Source organism: Pogonomyrmex barbatus, unplaced genomic scaffold (genome assembly GCF_055798465.1).
Source record: "Pogonomyrmex barbatus isolate J1 unplaced genomic scaffold, ASM5579846v1 scaffold8, whole genome shotgun sequence".
In the NCBI taxonomy this organism is placed as follows: Eukaryota; Metazoa; Arthropoda; class Insecta; order Hymenoptera; family Formicidae; genus Pogonomyrmex; species Pogonomyrmex barbatus.
This window is the reverse complement of record NW_028297182.1, coordinates 7,276,662-7,297,123: the sequence shown is the minus strand read 5'-3', so window position 1 is coordinate 7,297,123 and position 20,462 is coordinate 7,276,662. Positions and strand designations below refer to the sequence as shown.

The window sequence follows — 20,462 nt, the reverse complement described above, 5'->3', positions numbered from 1 at the left end:
TATATAATATATATTATATACACAAAATAACTTTTAAAATAATTGTTATCTTTTATTTAATTAATTGGATTTATTTAACATATTATGCATCAGCAAAAATCAATGATCTCAAGTATCATTTTATAAAAAAGACATATATATATTTATATTATAAAATTTATATCATAGAATTAATAAATACACTGTTTAATTGAATTAAAAATATTTTAAAATATTTATTAAACGTGATATTTTTATAACTTATAATATATATATATATATATATATATATGTTTTTCATATTATTTGTTATTAAAAAAAAATTAATATAGATTACTGATACGTGATATGCAATTAAAAGCAGTCTTTATTTCTCTTCATTATCATATGGTAGTAGATAACGGAAATTTTAGGTCACGCATAATGAACGTTTACCTTCGATCATACGCGTGAACGCAGCTGGGTCTATATCCATTATAGATCAGTAATTCGATATCGATGCATTTTCCTGATGCTCGACAAACATTTGTGTAAAACAAATTCGGTTAGATTAAGCTAGAGGAAAAACCAAGCCCGAAGAAGGCGATATGTTTATTATGTAAAATTGTTAGATAGTCTCTCCATCCTTTTCGCGTAACAAACATTTAACTCCTTAGAATTTATTTATTTTAAATTTATCATAAAATTATTTAAATTTTATTCCAATAATATACATTATAATTACATAAATTTTGAATAATCTACTCCACTAATGTCGAAATTCTTGTCTACAAAGTGAAAAACATGGAATTTGTTACATAAAACCAATGATGTTGATCTGATGTGATGACTAGAAAAAAATGTTACGTTTTAAAGTTATATCGAAATAGTTCTTATTTTCAAAAGTGACATTTTAAAAATATTGTGTTTAGGATTCTATTTACTTAATGTCATAAATATTTTTTTACAATCCAGTAAATGCTTCTCCGTCACATAGTTTTAGTACACACAAGCAATGTATATGCATAATTTAAATTTGGATGACGTACTCCTCGCGATATAACAACATGTGAACTCGCGATTCGCTCTAATGAAACCTTAAAATGCATATCGAGTGTCAGTCACTTCGTAGAGATCCCAAGATGAATCGCGAAGGCAGAAAAGGACGAAGACCCCTCGCATCCGGATACGTTCCTGTCCTGTCGCTCGTACGTCAACCCTCGTTGTTTTTTTGCCGCGCTCTTAATAATTGATCATCTGATTACGATACATTATACCCTCCCTATCCTCCCCGCCTTCCCCTCCGTCCGTGCTTTAGCGTACTGTCGGAGGGCATTATTCCTGCACCGGGAGAAGTGGCATCGGAACAGATAGAGAGAAAGAGATGGAGAGAGGCAGCAGGCGAGAGAGGGAAACTTTTTCTTTCCGCCGCGCCCGACGACGGACGGCCATTTGCATATAGGCCCCCTTATCGACAAACACACCGGGGGCGCCCTTCGTAATGAGGGCCCCCTCCCTTCGTTCAACGTCGCTCTTTCCTTTATTTTTTCAACGTGGACCGCCATTGTCCGTTAACTCATTCGTCGGGACAGCGTGGACCAGTAGTATCTCGCTTCCTTCCTCGTTATTCTTGTCGCTCTTCTTCTTTCTGTCTCTTCCTCTTACTCGCATTCATTGTACGTAGTAGCTTGTGTCACAAAAAAGAGAGAGAGAGAGAGAGAGAGAGAGAGAGAGAGAGAGAGAGAGAGAGGAGTGGAAAATAACAAAACCGGTCGGTCACACGTCGAAAATGAATCGTACGAGATAGAGGCGGATGCGTTGGTGCTAGTCTCTCGTGACATCTGCTTCCTGGAATAAGTGTAAAAAAAAAAGGGTCTAAAGAGATCTCGCGATCGTTTTTGCCGCCGTATATAATTGTAGCCGTGACAGCACACGGATAATACCCTACCGCTCGATATTGTTTCGCACGACTACCGTCAGTAATGTAAAAGATGAAAAAGAAAATATTTCATATAGGTAACGAATCATGATCCACCACATCCGACTTCCTGTTTTGTTTTTAATTCTCATTTTAGCAAGATCTTGAGAATGAAATATACAATAGCAATATGTGAAAATCTGATGTTTCACAATGAACGAAGTAGTGTCATAGATAATATCGAAAAATACCTCAGTTAAAATTTTTAACAAGTATGATGCCAATGTTTCTTTTAAAAAAATGTAACAAACATGATTATCATTTGACAATCTTTTAGTATTAATATTAAATATTTTAATAAATAGACTCGAAATAAATTTCTATAAAAATGAAAATAACTTGTCATCAAGCGAGAAGCAAATCTTGTTATATAGTTACTGTCGTAAATTTTACTTCGAAAAAATTCTTCTACTTCCAATTTAAAATATCTTTATAATAAATCTGTTCTCAAATTTTCATCAAGAAACCTAATTAATTAAGAAATTAAATCAATTTTAATCTAAAATCTTTTTATTAAAATCTATTATTAAATTCTATTATTCATTATTAATGAGTATTCATTATTAATGAGTAATTATATTTTTAATATTATTCAATACTTTTGTTAATTTTATTTAACTGTGATAATTATTACTTAAAATTACTAAAAGAAAAAAATTTTATAATTATTACATTATTATCGTCATGTTACCAGCAAGTTAAAAAGTTCAGTCTTTCAGTATAATGCCAGCACCTGGCACTTTAGAAAAATTTGAATTCTACAATTATCTACAACTGCTAAATTGCGGGTATTAAATTTGAATTACATAAAGGGAATCATAGGCCTGTGAACCTAGTGATTTCTTTAATCTTGAGATTCCTAATGGATCGGACTAACGACGTGATCTGAAAAATTGCTTCTCGAGATTGAACGTTCTCGAAATTTGCGTCATTAAACTATATTCTTGTGATGAATGTAATAATTTTCATTTGAAATTTATATTAAATATAAATAAAATTAAATACAATATTTGAACAACAATTGTACTTTTATACTCTTCAAATTTTTAATGATTTAGTTATTAAAGGAATGTTTGTGTAACATAACAATGTTTTGAGTACCTTTATTTGCATCACCTATTTATTAGAAAATTATGTCTTTGATTTTGATAAACATTTTATCGTATTATATTAAATGTACAAGACATATACTAAATTGTTATTCTTCTTTGTAATCTTCCTTAATTACTTAATTACTTCCTAAATTACTGCGAATAATTAAATTTTATTATTTAATTAATTGTTATGAAATAATGTTTTACAATATAATACATGGTAAATATAATTCATTTTTATTTATGTAGTTACATATATTTAGTCATATTTGTTCCAGTCAAACTTAATTTTAACTAACTTGAAGAAATAGATAGCGGCGGTTGTTACTATCCCGAGTGAATCGTGCGGTGTTGCTCGCACAAAGTTGCACGTAGGAAGACGCAAAGTAGTTTTCATTCCCTCGAGATCGATCGTTAACCGGCATTGTTACCCAACTGTCAGGATAATCTGCGGTGGCAATCACGAGCTGTGATAGATACGAAGAAGCGAGCTCACGTGTGTCCGGCCCAGAGGCGGCAGGTGCAACTTCCAGAAGAATAATTAATATTCAGCGAGGAAAAAGTGGGCGAGAAAGGCCTCGACGATGGCCTCCTCTTATAAACAGTTGACGCGTTAGCGACTGAGGTGTGCGCCGCTTGCTAGCCAAGCACCTGGTTCTACTGTATAAAGAAGAAAAAAGGAAAGGGAAGAATATCTTCTCACCAATTACGCCTATTACGGACGGACGTTCGGTTACCATGATCACCTAACCCAAGACCGCTTAACTTAATTCGAAAATTATGCGCTCGGCCGTGCGTCAGTGGTGAAATGATATAGCGTGGAGGGCCTGCATGTTTCCGTTATTAATATCAAACGTGTCTCTTCACCTTCCGGTGCGTGCTTCGTCTAATTTATATCGGCCACCGCGCGGTGGTTCATATTCTGGTTCATATCCTGTAAAAAACTTGCCTTCGATTCTCTTTCCCATCGACACGCGTGGATTATATTTGGAAATGTGTTTCCTAATTTCCAAATATTAATTGACACTATTTTTTACTTCTATTTTAAATTTTAAGTAAAAAAGAAATTTTAATTTTTTTCAATAAATGTCATGTTTTATTCGCAGCTTTTAATTTAATTTAGGCATTATTAGGTGATGATGAACTAAAGTTCTTTAAAAGTAAATGAAAAGTATAAAATTGTATTCCATTCTGTTTTTCTAAAGCTGTAACGTTAACTAGAAAGCCTGGTATATCCGTGAGACACTAATGATGATAACAGTCTACATGAGTATCGCGGTACGCTTAAAACGTTCTGTTACGAAGCAGGTTTACGAAGCCCGCCATCGCGATTCCCGCATCGTCATCCTCAATGATATCATTATCGGTAATCTAAATAAAAAACAGATGATCGGCCCCTGCTTGTCAACGGAGGTATCGTCCGATCGTGCCGCGCCAGGAATTGCAGCTGCAGAAAACGAGGAAAACTTGTGATCAGATAAGAGTAAAAGCAGAGGGTGGTATAAGGGACTCAGAAAGAGAGAAAGATAAAGAGCGTTCGTAGAGGAACGGAGAAGTACAAATTACGGGCACCCGGAACCGTTCTTGTGGCCGTGTTAACTTTCGTCGCATGCCTTCAGGAAATACCTCAACTTTTGCAACCACGTGCTATCGTTGGGGCATTATAAACTTTCCATCGTTCACCTTTGTCCTTCGCTTGCCTTCGCTTGCCTTTGTTACGCGCAACCGCATTAAAGTTTACAAATTATCTATGCAATCGACCTAAACAATGCATTTCCGTCATTGAGGAAATATTATTTTCTAATAAAAGTGATAAATGCTTATTACAAATATAAACGTATTGTAAATGTGATTTGAAATAAAACAAGTATAAAAAAAATATATATACATATATATATATATATATATATATATATATATATATAGATAGCAAAAATAAATTCCTCATGAAATTTGTGATTACAATTTACACAAATAGAAATTATTTAATTCTACAGCAACAATCGTGCATTATAATTTCAGGTACGAAGCCGTAAATCTTCTCTGTAAAGAAGTAAGAAGCGTCTATAAAGACTCGGAAGTCGATTGGTCTTTGGTGTATAATGCAGGTTGCACTATAGATGATACAGTTTTACCTGAACACGTGACGGAACCTAATGATCTCGATCGTTTGATCAGCGGGACATTCAGATCATTTTTGATGGCTCTTCCTACACCTCCAACAATTATCACGATAGCCAGGTAAATCACTCTTCTTCAGTATATGATCTTACTTCACATTAATTCACTTCACATTAATTAGAAATTTACAAATTTATTGAGTAAATTAGACCGGATCTATAATAAACTTTAAACATATATAAAAAATTGAACAATAAGAATCAATCGGATGTAAGAAGAATAATCGACTATGATTAATCGATTTCTTATGCTTATTACACTTATTGTAGAGCCTTGTTTGTGCAATATACTGTAAGATTTATTAGATAATGATTTTGAAAAATAGTATTGATAAATCTTCTTCTTATAACATAATTAATAAATATTTCCTTTTTATAATGTAAATTTAAATATGAAATTAATTTTATATTGTATATAACTTTGTAATTTTTCCGTTTACGCTAAGAAATTGTCATAATAAGATTGGCTTAAGATTACACGTTGCATTGTGCTATTAAAATATAATATTATATTCGCTTATTAGTGATATGAGTCGAAAATAATTGCACGTGTGATAAATTAATAGATGCAGTTGAGCGTGCAGAAATTGTAATAAGAGATTTATGCACCTTTTAAAGGTGAACGATTCAAATTAGCGATCACGGTAGACAACGTCTCGTGCATATATCGACAATTAAAAATTTGGGTCGTACAAATATTAATTTATGATTCCAACGACTGAAGTTATATCATTGTCCCGTTTTTACACACGCGAAACCGAAGCCCGCAATGCCGCAGATGGCGCGTAAGAAGATGCTGGGAGGGTACGAAATATAAAAGAAGGACGGTTTATAGGAACGACACGGCGGGGCTGTCCGAGAGGTGGGTTCAGAATCGTGAATATATCGTTAAGCCCCACCCTCCAGATGAATAAGGGTGGGTTTCACATAAGGATGAACAAAATCAAATCATCCAACTTTCACCTTTCATACCTAGATGTCCTTACCTTCGATTTCCTGAAGTCAAGACACGGTATTTCTTCCTCTTTCTTTGCTTTGTCATTTCTGTAAATATTAAAGCAAATAGCGAATATTTTTATCGAACGAAATAATTTGTTGAATATACTATCAGTGCTACACTATGATTTATTATTCACAGAATCTATAAACATTTTGAAGATTTATTTATTAAATTTATTTATTAGAAAATAGTTTTTTTTACATTTATTAAAATGTGCTTGAAAAAAAATGTCAGGATATTTAAAAAATATACACAATTTATAGATATATACATAAACGCATTAATTTTATATAATCGTAAAAAATTTATAAATTATAAAATTAATTCTATCATAAGCTACAGATGGGTGAAAAAAATTATGTATGAAAATATTTATTTAAATAAGTTACAAAATAACTTTTATGAGAATTTATATTAAATTTAACAATTTTGGAGTTTTAAAAAATTTAAAGAAAACATCTTTTCCAAGTAATAAAATGTTGACAACAACAATTAATGTTGTAAGACAGAAATATGTATATTTTATTAAAAAAATATACTATCTTTTTATATTCTCTTACACTATTTTTAAAATAATGTTTTTAATATAAACATATGTTTTAAAAATTAATGTGATAAATATATTCTTTATAAATATGCCGTTATATATGTATAAAATTAATGAACTGTAAAGTAAGTAACTTGGCGCCATCTGGCAACGAATGCACGGAGATTCTGCACAAACTTCCGGCAGGCTGAAAAAAAATCGATTCCACCCCATTCGACTTGCTTCCACCCTTCACTGTTCCCAACTCTCATTTCAGCACATTAGTTTCCGGGGGAGACGCGGAAACGCCGCCGGATATCATCTCTGGACAGTTTGCAGTTTCTCTCACAGTTTGCCAAACGACGATTAAACAATCAGCGACAAAAATTGACGGGGGATGAAATAGTCAACAGAAGAAATATTAAATCTACGAAAAAGTGGAAATAGTGAAAATAAAAGAATAAAAGAAAGTAGAAACGAAATAAATAAAAATCGCGATTTTTTTTAATGACTTTCTACTTTTATATTCGGCATTTCTTTCCTTCTTTTCTGTTTTGATTTTCCATTAGCAATTATTAGCAATTAATTGCCAAAAATTCAAATCGAACAAAACATTTTTTTCTTCATTGAATCGAGAATTATTTTATATCACAAAAAATTACAATTTTATAAAAAATGTATAAGAAGGAGAAGTTGTCACAAAATAATTTTAACTAATAATATTATCACGCGGCTATAGACATTTCGACGAAGTTAAAAAATGAGCAGGAACGATAAGGAATAAATAATTATTTTTTATTTATTCATTATAAATAATATATTATAAATATTATAAATTGATTTTTATAAATATTATAAATTAATAATATCTTTTTATTACAGATCTAGTGATGACGATTACACCCCTGGCGAAAACGTTGATCAAATTCAAGTTGATGTTCTTGACCAACTTCGTGAACACTTGGGATCAGAAATAGATATCAAATTGACTTATCAGGAAAACGAAGAACAAGTTTAATTTTTCAAAAGATGTAATCTTTTATCTAAAATCTTTGTGATTTTTCAAATAAAGATATAATCAGTAAACATATGTACAAATATATTTTTGATACTTATTATCTGTATATCAAAGACGACACACACACACACACACACACACACACACACACACACACACACACACACACACACACACACACACACACACAAAACACACACACGCACGCACGCACACATACGGAGTATATATTTTCGTATTTAATTCTTTATAGAATTGTTTAAGAAATTAGCCTGGAATATATAGAAACAGCGAGAATAGCTGACTGAAATCTTTATTAAATTAAAATCAAGTTAATGATATTGATTAATAATCATATCAGATACTAAAAAATATAAAAATATATATAAAATACCTAGATGTCGTCTAAATTTCTTTCGCACAATTACTCAATTGTCTCTCATGACAGCTTACAATATTTCAGACAGTTCGTATTATCTAAAACATCACGAAACCTCTCAGACATTTGTAAATTGTAAAACAGACATGATGAAGCAGGAACGTGGTGAATCTTTGATCGCAATTTACATAAGATCAGTGCCACTGGTCCACAATGCCAATATAAGGTTGTCTCTTTTTTCGCAAGGAAGCTCGTCCTATCCTCGTTGCCGATCTTCGTTCCACGAGTCTCAGATTTGCATACTTCGGGCCAGTTTCCCACATGTCTCAATAGTTTCCGCTTCTCAGTCTCTCCTTTCTCGCTTCGCATCTTTCGCTCTCTCTCGCCCTTTCTTCTTCCCTCCCTTCCTTCTTTTCTTCAACATTCCGCGCAACCCTTTCAGCTGCCGATGAAGACAAAAACGCGGGAGTACCTAAAAAAAAAAAAAAAAAAAAAAAAGAACGTCTTCGTTCTCCCACGATCACGACGTTTCCTGGCGAGGCTGCTCTCATGACATGTCTATTGTGAACATACGAGCTTCGGAGTAGTCGCGGATATATTCTTTTTTACATATGCATGTTGAAGCGATTGGCGGAAGCGGAAGACATAAGCACCTATATATAGCCTTGATCTAAATCTTTATTAAATACACGGTTTTAATATTGTTGATGCTATTATTATATGATCATTATTAGAAATATCTTTTTTATATCTTTATGTATCATTTTATGTGTATATAATTTATTGATTTAAACTTTATTATTTTTCAATAAAAAGATGCATTCTAAGCTATCTAAAAATTGAATAAAACTGTATTTTATTATAAAAATACTATTTTTAAAATTAGAAACAAAGAAAATAATTTTGACGTTTCTAAAAATTTGGTCAGATAAAAATCTGAAAATAATTCTATCGAGTCATCAAAATAACTATGTAAGACGCTTAAGTTGCTACTTTATCAAAACTTTTTACAGAATTATTATTATGCTAAAGCACTAAATTTTGGGGTAGTAAAATTATTCTTTCAGTGAAAATAAAAGTTTTTTAAGTCTATTTCTTACACAAACTTCATTTTTTTCTTATGAATCTTTTTTATTTAGTATATCAAAATTTTGTGGCGCACCGAATACTTTGTATCTAGATAGTTGTCGGTTTTATTCGATGACAAACGGTAACGCCGGAATAAACATGAAACGGGTAAAGTAAATGCGGAAGTACGGTCGCGCGACTAAGGGGCGAACGTTAAGGAACAACCACAGGGAAAGAGGAGAGTTTACGAGTCGCCAACCTCCCAAGTAATGATTGTCGTTAACCATCGCGCCGCTCGGCCCGCAGCCGAGACTTTTGTATGCTAATGACAGGGTGGTCCGATTTCATCCTACGGCCGAGTAAAAAATCTTGAGGGTCAACAGACCCATCGTTAGCCCGAGCTTTAAGTCTCCCTCGAGCGTCATTGACCTCGAATTAAAAAACGGGTGCAACCTTCCGCGCGTCCCGCCGACTCCGCTCCGCCCGGAAATTTTACACTTACACTCTCGCCTCGTAATGTAACACCTCCACTTATTTACTTTTGCCTATTGCACTTTATCTCGTGGATACGTGATCGTCTCAGATGGTGGATTTTTACAACTTGAGAAAACAAGACGCGAAATATAAACACCAATTATGAATTCCCTAATTCTTTTCTTTCAAAAAGCCATTTCTTTTCTTTCTCTCTCTTCTTTTCAAAAAAATGTGAATTATGTTCAACATATTTGATTATTTTCTTCTTTGATTATTTTCTAATTAAAAAACACATCTTTTATAGATGTAGATAAATGTATAATGAAATCTAAATAGAGAATTGTATACATCATATTTAGTTGATTGAAGAAATCTGTTAACAAAGTTGTTAAGATTTTTAAGACACTGATATGACGCGACAAAATAATAGAATAAATTAATTAAAAATTCTTATTAATACTTTTGTCATTCGGACTGCAGCGAATGTAAATATTGTTCTAGCGCGCAGGCTCTTTATAATTCACAATTTTCTCTTCTCTCTCACGGTCGTTCGCATTTCATTCATCCAGGTGACACCGTGTCAGTGGGTTCTAAGGGAATTATTCAAAACCAACCCTGACTGGCAAAAGTGCAGCCGCCCTGGAACTGTAATCCCATACCCGTATCTAATCTGCATAAAAGAGAAGAAAAAAACATCGCACGGGGAAAAACAAAAGCGCGGAAGAAATTCGCTGGATAGGCTTCGCAAAACTGCTGTACTGGCATTATTATCTAAAAATTCCGTCTAAGATGACAAATGAATAAACTTAAGTAAAAAATGTTTTGAATTAATCAAAAATTCTAAAGTAAATCAAAACATTAGTAATTTCTTATGGTATCTTATATACAAAAATAATAATTTTTCTAAAAAATTTGATCTAATACAGATCTAAAAATAATTTTGATAGACCATTGAAATAATTATATAAAATATTTAAATATGAAGATAATATTGTAAAAACTTTTAATATTTTAGTAACATCTTTGATAAATTGAAAAAAATTATTTTCAGATTTACATCTGATCTAAATTTTTATATAGCTATTTAACATAGCTGTTTTTTTTATATATCTTTAATAATATTTGCAGTTAAATAATCACAGGCATTTAATTGCACATTAACTTTTATTATTATTATTATATATATATATATATATATATATATATATCTTTTCTTATATCTTCGTAAATTGCTATGATTTCACAAGCACTATTCGAAGATGCAGGATAAAAAAACTTGCGAATTATATGAGACATGAGGCGAACTATTCATGCACATTGAGAGGTCGAGCGCTAATTAAAAAAACTCAGTAAACATTCGGTATTTTCGCAAAGCTAGTTACAGTCTTGCCTCCCTTCGCGGAGCATAGCTACGATTATGCGCGTGACGAAAGAGATCTTCAGGCGAATATGCTAATGCGCGCGTCGGAATAATGCGAGGCCGATACGCCGAGGCAAAGCCAATTATGGCGCGGGAATCCATCGTGCCTGATACTCCGTTTTGCACGTGGGTCGTCCTCAAAAAATCTTTTTCCTCTCTCTCTCGCTCTCTCTCTCTCTCTCTCTCTCTCTCTCTCTCTCTCTCTCTCTCCCCCCCCCCCTCCGGCCTCTCGACACGGTCGCACAAACGTGAAACGGCGAACAAGATGAGAGAAGGAACGAGAGGAGAAGGTCGCATAGACAACACCATAGGCGGAGGCCTGCACCGTTGGCCATTGTTCGAAAGCGCTATTTGTATTTATTTGGGCCCTTTGTTCGAGCCTTGAGAGATTCATGGGGCGGAAGGTGGGGCGAGAGCGGCCAAAGAGAAAGAGAGAGACGAGAGAATTTATTCGGAAAGCGAAGCAAAGGGTAAGAGAGGTCCACTAGTCGTTACGAGACTACTCTGCGTTTCGGTTGAAAAAAAAAAGCACGCGGCGCGAGACAGAAAGCTTCGATCGCGTGTCATCAGTGCATTTCCGTCGCGAACGCGATTAATAAAAATAGTTGGTAACCGCGAGTAACAAAAATCAATTGTTTATCTCTTATCATTAGTACCGCAGCGCGATAATTGATAATTTTAATATAAAATTTTTTTACATTATCATGACTTTAATACTACACAGCTTGAATTACGTTCCTATCGCTTCGTTTACATGGTCTGACTAATGCGAGATGTTTTACAGTCGTCATCGTCTTCTTGCGCATGAAAGAAATTGCGATAATCGCGGGCGATAGTTTTGAGACGTCGTGCATAAAAGCACCATGACGCGAAGTTCTGAAAAGTGCAAGTAGACACAATCACAAAATACTTGTCTTGTGAAGAACTAAGGTAAAGTTATTATCGCACCGTGTTGCAAAGATTGTAAGATATGATAAAAGTAAAACAGCAATTAATCATGCGCAGAGACTAGAGTAGATATTTAAAGCAACACCTCTGACCGACATAATCTACCTCTGGCATCTGATAAGAGAACAACTTTTAATGAAGCAGTTTTATCGAAAATCTTAGATTTGATTTGCTTTTACATTTTTAACATTTCAAATATTTCTAGTGTAAAAACTAGTCAAATTTTACAAGTTTTTTTTTTTTTTTTTAAACTCGTGGTACTTTCTATAGTAAGTTTTCGGGAGTTTTATATACAGTCGAAGGTGGGCCGACCGGATTCGAACATCCAATTGCGAAAATGCGCCGTCCCGTCGGTGGGGAAACTTCGCGTGCTCGTTGGTGCAGTGTGTGACGAGATAGCCCGTGTGTGTGTGTGTGTGTGTGTGTGTGTGTGTGTGTGTGTGTGTGTGTGTGTGTGTGTGAATGCATCTCGTGCAGCGGATGCAACTGCGAGTGGTCAGTAGCTCGCAAACCGACTGACCGCTCCGTGTAAAACGTCTCTCCCGACGTAAAAGTGACGCACGAGGCAAAAAAAAAAAAAACAGAGCCCGTTTTCGTCGCGTTGTGAACTTTTTTAATTGCATTTCGCGCTCGAAATACTCCTGAGTAAAAATTCATTGGAGAACAGATGGAGCTTTTCGGACATATAGATATGTGTGTGAAAATAGGAAATTAACGTGAGTTGCAAATGAGAAGTGTCAGGATAGATGTAAATCAACACAGATATAACATCAGTCAGATTAACTTGGCTGTCATTCTATAAGAGAAAAGAATTTTAATTAATTAATTAACATGTCGTAATGTGATCGTCGTATTAAGAAATAATAATTTAAATTGCACAAAATGTAAAATATTTAGATTAAGTTTGTACTTAGAAACGGAGTGACTGAGAAACTAAAATTCTATGAAAAGTTTTTATGTTTCAATAATAATTTAAAAATGCAGACTTTATCATGTGTGTTTATATAATAAAAAAATTCTTATTATAACATAAACTGTATGAATTGTGTAATTATTAACTCTCTTTGTTTTCCTACACTATTTTTAATTTTATAAAAGAAATAAAAGAAGTTTGTAAATTAATGTCTTTTGTAATAAGGAATGAAAGAATTATATATTATCTCGCACAGTCAATATATATACATTTTTCAAGAAATGTTTTGCGCATGACAAATTGATTTTTGAAGTAAAATACTCGCGATGCGCAGGACAACATAAGGCCGCATGACAGTTTCCTTGTGAACAGATTAGAAAAGAAAACGGAAGTTATGCCATAAGTTTTAATGACACATAAATAAAGACGATGTTATAATAGAGTTTCCTCGCGGCGAGTTTCCTGGCTGAGAGATTCGATATGACGAATATAATGCAGTTTGTTATAAATATTTAATCGTAAACACGTGGCATTTTCCACTAGTACAATCCGAGGCAGAAAGAGTGACAAGTCCAATTATTTGTGTACTTATAATTGTGATGATTTTTCAAATAATTTTTCTTTAATTAAAGCATTTTATATTAAAATTTTTAAAAATTCAAACTAAAGTTTTTAATATATTAATTTTTATTTTATATGTGCAAATAATAAAATATGTCAATTGAAGATAATTAAGAAAATATTCAAAAAGAAAACGAAAAGTTAATGATTAAGTAATAATTAAACTCTGTTAATTATTAATAAGAATTAAAAATGTATTATATCTGACTACGAAATTATAAAAACTATTCTTTTTTTTACTATAGATTTATTCTAAATTAATTATATTAATAGTCTGATCGGACTTTATCATTATAATTATAATGGAAATATATGCATATTTCAAAAATGATACGAAAATGAATGAGAACGCAATTACATTTGCATTTTTATTTTTCCTCGATTTTATCGGATGACTTCTTCCAAAGTATTCTCCCAAATTTTATTTTTTAACAACATGAACAATGCATCCTCTCACAATTCATTTACAACTGTTTACTATTGGACTTATCGCGCGTTGAGAAGACAAGTACGTTGGAATGGAATACAATCGGGCTTTTATCGTGATCTGTCGTTGACATGCGACGGTTGGTCGCGTATTCCCTCGCTATCCGACGACACAAAGTCGTCATCCGGAAACGCAGACCGCGAAATTTCGCCGCGTGGCGCGCATCAGGGCGCGAGAAAAAAGTCATTGTGAGAATTGCCATCGCGCCGTTCTTCTCCTTTTTTCTATTCTTTATTCTGGCCGTCACGCCATCCATGGTATTCAATCGCGCCCAGCGAAACTGCCAGAATTCATTCCCGATAAGAGGAGACACGAGGGCGGAAAGAAAAAGAAGGGGCGGGGAGGGTGAAAGAGAGAGTGGTCCGTGTCTCTAATACATGCGGGGGCGCGTGTAATTCCAAGGCCGCGCCATATTTTAACATCGTTCCGAGTTACATTATGTTTCAGCAAAATGGTCGGCGCACACGTGGCAGCGCGTCGGCGACGGGGAGGGTGGTTTACTCAAACACACAATCCCACCCTCCTTCTTTTTCTCTCTGTCCCTCTCTGTCCCTCTCTTTCTCTTTCTCTCTTCCTCTTTCTGTCGTTTTGGCCCCTCACTTTCCATACACCAACGGCAGAAGCAGTGGCGACAGTGAGGGGATGTAAGAGAAAAAGAGAGAGCAACGGCGATGGAAAGACAAGAGGGGTGAACGGAGGAGTTGAGGGGGAGAGGGTGGAGAGAAGGTCGACGACGACCCTCGGCAACCAACCCCCACCGTCAGCCACCCCTTTCTCCTTTAGCTTTCGCGTCGTCTATAGAGGGATGGAGGATGGCAAGCCGGCAACGGTACGCGAACTAACGACGTTCTTTCGCTTCTCGAGAGGAGGAGAGCGCGCGGGAGGAGCGGTGGGGGTGGCAGGCGGATGGGTGGAAAAAAAAAAATGGGAAGAGGAAGGCAGAAGCCGGGCGCGCGCGACTCCCTTCGTGCTCGCGCCGCGCGAGAGAGGAGACACCGACGAAGGGACTGCGGCAGGTAATGATGTACCGCGGTAAATTTCCTGCGGAAAATTACATACAAACTCGGCCCGCGGATTTGTCGCTAAAAGGTAATCGTTTACCTTTTCCGTTAGCGCGGCTCGCTAGAGTTAGACCGAACTGTCTTGCCGCATTACTAATCGCGTTAAAAGAAATTATAATTTCTTTTTATTAATTACATTATTTGTATCTTGCCTTTCAAACAATTGACATGTATGTACAAAATAATTAATTTATCGTATACGAATTTGTTTATAGAATTATTTTTAAATATGCTTATACGAATATTTTGCGCCATATTTCTATCAATAGTGTAAGAGATTTTTAATTATAATTATTATATCTTAAAAACCATGTGCAAAATAGTATTACATTAATAATCAAATTAATCTTTTATATCTCTCGAGCGAAACGAGAAAGTAAAAAAAATCATTATATTTACGATCAAATTTTCCTTAACAGCGGGCGTAATTAATGAAATACAAAGTTTCTTGAGAAGGAAACAAATCATGGAGTAGAAACAGGAATTCTTCATGCAGTCAGCAATACACGACCTATCACCGTGAAGGAGACAGTCGATAATTTCTTCAAGGAACCACTCTCAGTTCTCCTTACGAAAAGAGCACGTCGAGCGAAGCAAACTTTGCATTGTTACAAAATCGAGTGTCGCATTTGGTGACTGCCTCCCGACGATTTTAAAGTTTTAATTTGAATTTGCCGATTAATTGGGAACATTATACTTCCGTCCGATAAACTTCCGTCCGGCCACAATGCCACCCCCTTTTCTCATCTCCTTTCTATATTGTCATACTTGTCGGATCAAGTCAAAAGATGATCGATTTCAAATCGTTTGACGAAACACAATAATTAATCATTCAACAACACAAAAAGACAATAATTTTATTAACCGTTAATTTTATAAACTATCATCCTCCTCTTGCATTTTTTTATGAAATTAAGCTTATAATAAAATTATACTTATAATATCAATATTAATATTAAGCATTAATAGTAATGTAAAAATAAAAAATATAAATTATGAAAAAGAAATAAAAGAAAAAAACTTTTCTTCTTTAATGAGCAATTTCTATTTTTTTTCCTATGTAAAGAAATAATAATAAGACATTATTTTATTATGTAATTTACTTTCTATAACATATATAACATACTTTCTATAGTGTATATATATATATATAACATACAAAACATAATTACCAAAATAGTGAAAAATGTAGTAAAAAAAGAAAAGTTTATCTAATGAATAACTGCAATTATTACTAATAGACAATAAAAAGTACGGAAGTTTATTTGAAAATTATTTAATATAATTATTATAGTTGCTTAATGTATAAAAGTTATATAAATTATATAATTATTATAATCTTATGGGTTTCTAAACTCAAAACCAATTTTAATTTTTCATAATTGTTGTTTCGTTATTATCAAAATACAATTATTAAATAATTTATTAATATTTCTTCCTATTTCAAACAAATTACTGCCATCACGTCAAATAAAATGTTCATGATTTGAGTCTCAAATCAATCTCCGACTATCTCGAAAATCTAACTGATTATTTTCTTACTATTATTAATTCACCTTCAAACGCAATCTATTCGACGTTTATTCGACAAATTAGTAACAGTTTCAGATGAGTCAAAATGACATTTAGCTGTAACTTTATCTACGACTATTACTAGAATTTCTCGTTTCCCGCGGAAAAGAAAGCACATCCGCGCTGTCCGTGGTAAGATCGTGAGTGAATCGATACGAGAGGTGGATGTGCTGGGTCCAACCAGGCCGATGGTGCACGGAGGGTGGAAAGTGAAGAGGAGGAGGGGGCACTTTTTGAGGGAGATGTTTCGTTCGTTGGCAGTAGGTTTTCCCCCACCCGAGATACTCCCGCAGGATAATCTCCATCCCTGGTCTCTCTCTTTCTCTTTTTCTCTTTTCCTCTCTCCCTCTCTCGCATCGATCCTTCTCTCTTCGCGAAACTCGTTCGCCCTGATCTACCCCGCTTCCTCCGCTCCTACCCGTCTCTCGCGTACACTCGGCCGTGTACAACCCCCCCCCCCCGCGCTACCCTACCTCTCGTGACGTTAACGCCGGAAAAATGGGCTGGAGGGGCTGCAAAGACGTGGCGTGGGCAGTGACGCGTGTGCACGCAGGAAAACTCTTCTTATTTATATGCTGCTACGGAATCGATATCGCGCGTGAATTCGCCCGACGTGCGCGATGTAGGATGAGAAGGGAGAGGAGGAGGTAGAAGAGGAACGGGAGGAGAGAATCCTTTTTTCGCATTTTTAGACGATGCGACGTTTACGACGCTCGTTTCACGACTTTTGTTGTATGAAATAATACAAAAAAATTTTTACGTTTGTATTAGTTTGATTGTCTCAACATAATACGTATACATTAAAAATCTCATTAAATAAAAATTTATATAAAACATTTGACATATTATATTTATAAAAGCATATGTAATGTGTAATATCATTTTTTTATTTCTATAAATTTAGATATTTTATACTCGATTATATAGAAATTATATCTTTCCATATTTTACAATTATTCAAACTAAAATAAGAGCATTTGTCACATCAATTTCTTAAAAGCATGAACAAGAGATACATGCGCGTTTACTTTTTGATCCGTTTCCATACGTTGTATTTTACAAAAGAGCTTGCGTAAATTACATTTTCGAATAAATCCGCGCGTTACAAAAGCATGGCATAAATTGTGAAATCATGTCGTCGAGGCAAAGCAAAAGCAGCATAAGCAATAAAACGCATTTATTTATGCGCTTCATGCCGAAACGACGAATCGATATTTTGCATGAATTCTCGCGGAAAAAGGACAGTACCCTCATGCAATGGCTTCCGTTGTATCAATTTTCTGCGTGGCTTAACTTTGTTTTCCTTCATGTGGTTTTGCGTTAAATCATATATGAATCAAATAAGCAAATTCTCACATAATTTCTCTAGAAAAATATATATATAGCGATTTATAATAATTTATGTAATTATACGTTATTATTAATATGTAATTTATACATACTGTACAAATTATTTTATTATATATTTTACTATTTAATAATAAAATATATTAATGTATATGCGTATACTATTGCATATTTAGCATATTTATTTTATACCGTAAACTGAAAATCATTCTAAGACAAGAAGTATGAAATAATAATAATAATAATAATTATTATTATTATTATTATTATTATTATTATATATATATTTTTTTTATATAAGTATCCTTTTTTGTGTTCTAAATTTTATTTATTTTTTTTATTTATTTTTTTAACGTAAAGGGAGATACAGTAACATAAAATTTAATTGATTTATATTTCAATCCGTTGATCCGTCAATGATTACTGTCAAATATATATCGTTATTAATAATTATTTGTGGTAAGAATATCTGCAATTCTTTTTAATCTTTCTTATTAATATTATTATTAGCAGCATTTCGTCATTTATTATAGAATGATCGTAGGTATCCTGTATCCTTTTGTGATACAGTATATTTTTTCTTGAATTCAATATTAATAAATATTTTATATTTATTAATATTATCTATTAATAAATAGTTTATATATCTGTATATCTATTAATAAATATATCTATTAATAGTTTCTTTTATCATCATTTAACATGTTAATTTTTGTACACGGTCGTTTTTTATGATTCTTCAAGCTCTGCAACATTCACATGCGAAAAATTTAATCTCTCGGATAAAACATTCATCTCTAGAAAAAACATTCTGCAAATAAATTCCTGCAAACAAAGAAGACTCCGCCTGATTCGCGGCAGCGCATCCGGAGAACATTTGCCGCGGTGACTTGTGCTCGTTCCCTCGCAACGGCGCGCTTCGCGAGAGAATCTCTTCCATTATCTCGCGCACGTTTCTCCTGCATCAATGCATGACGTCATAAGTGAGAGGGAAGAACAGCGTAGGAGCGCGGCACGAATACGGCGGATGAAAAGTCAAGAGGGAGAAACGTATGGCGCTAAGGAAGAGACATCGGAGGGTGACGAGAGCATGGGAGGACGCGAAAGGGGAGGAGATGACGGAAGAGGGGTGACTTCACATCGGAGAGGCGGATGAAACGTAGTTGGTTCGTATCAGCATAATGTAGATACCAAACTCCTTGCTTCTTCCGAGAGTTTCGAGATTTCGGAGGAAAGGGGAGGGAGAGGGGGGCGGATGGCCTCCTGGAATACGGGAATCTGCGGGCGGGCAGGAGGAGAACGGATGAAATTGAAATGGAACTACCCGAAGGAACAGACGGCCCCGCGGGTTTCCGAACCCGGCGAAAGATTAAAACGCGACCGAATGGATGCGAAGGAAAGTTTTACCCTGCTGCCTCTCCCTGCACTGCCGAACTATGCTCCGACCGAAATGGGAGAGGGGTACCGATTTCAGAGTATCTGAAAGGTTTCCGCACGAGGTTGGGATGATACGTTTTTAAGGTAGAGACTACGTATAAAGTGAGGGATACTATCGCTCTTCGAGGAAAAGCTCTCGAAGAACTTATCGGTTAGTTAATGTTACTCTACTAGTATTACTTGATTAATTTTGCTTCGACATTATTTTTTACAATTATTTTTGACAAATAAAAACTAATAAAATGACAGAATATTTAATAAAATAAAAATAAAAATATGTTTAGTCATATTTAGAATAATTGGAACAACATTCCGTGCAGATTAATTAGATGTACGTAATTAGATGTACATATATTTTCTGCGCACCGAAAATTTAAAGCAAAATATTTTAATAAATCTAAAAAATAACAATCTTTTACAATTGCATGTTTTTTTTTCAATTTTCTTGTCATAATTGTTGAATATCAAGAGAAAATGTACCTCTTGAAATCATTGGACACAGTAGTCACATTTTTCAAGAGAAATTCTGCGAGAAGAATATATATTCTTTTAATTTATCTGTCCTTACCTCCCGTCCCAGTCTCTCATTTTTTCCAACGTTGTCCGAGAAAGACGAGCGCGGTGTGAAATGAAATTAATTATGAGAACATCTCAACAGGTGGGTGTAGGCGTCTTTAATCTCCCCCCTCCGCCCCACTTTTCGTCCTCTCTTCCTTTCTCCTTCTCTCTCTTTCTCCCGCGAAGAAGCTCCCGCGTCGGAAAACGAGGTTCAATACTTTGGTCCATATTCAGAACGCGTTTACAAGACGTTTAAAATTTTAATTAAGTTACACTACATTGCGTCTTCATCAATGCTAATAATCACGAGTTAGTAGTAATTAGTAGTAGTTTAAAAACTCTGAGCCTGTCTTGTAACTTGAATAATTTATAAATATAATATAAAACGAGCAGTTATATCATTAAATATTAAATATATTTGTA

The 20,462-nt window shown here is 34.3% G+C and overlaps 1 protein-coding gene and 1 long non-coding RNA gene across 2 annotated transcripts in view; both read left to right on the top strand.

Moving 5' to 3' along the window:
• Positions 1-7,826, top strand: part of MESR6 (misexpression suppressor of ras 6) — a 254,116-nt gene extending 246,290 nt beyond the window's left edge. The window contains exons 5-7 of the mRNA XM_089083866.1: positions 5,053-5,271; positions 5,974-6,072; positions 7,619-7,826. Of these exons, the coding sequence (XP_088939992.1) occupies positions 5,053-5,271; positions 5,974-6,072; positions 7,619-7,754 (454 nt within the window). The 3' untranslated portion in view covers positions 7,755-7,826. The remainder of the gene's footprint in view (positions 1-5,052; positions 5,272-5,973; positions 6,073-7,618) is intronic.
• A 5,985-nt stretch (positions 7,827-13,811) lies between these two features.
• Positions 13,812-16,302, top strand: LOC148934753 (uncharacterized). The gene is made up of 2 exons (XR_016141093.1): positions 13,812-15,080; positions 15,545-16,302. It is a non-coding gene; the product is annotated as an uncharacterized LOC148934753 (long non-coding RNA).
• Positions 16,303-20,462: the final 4,160 nt, after the last annotated feature.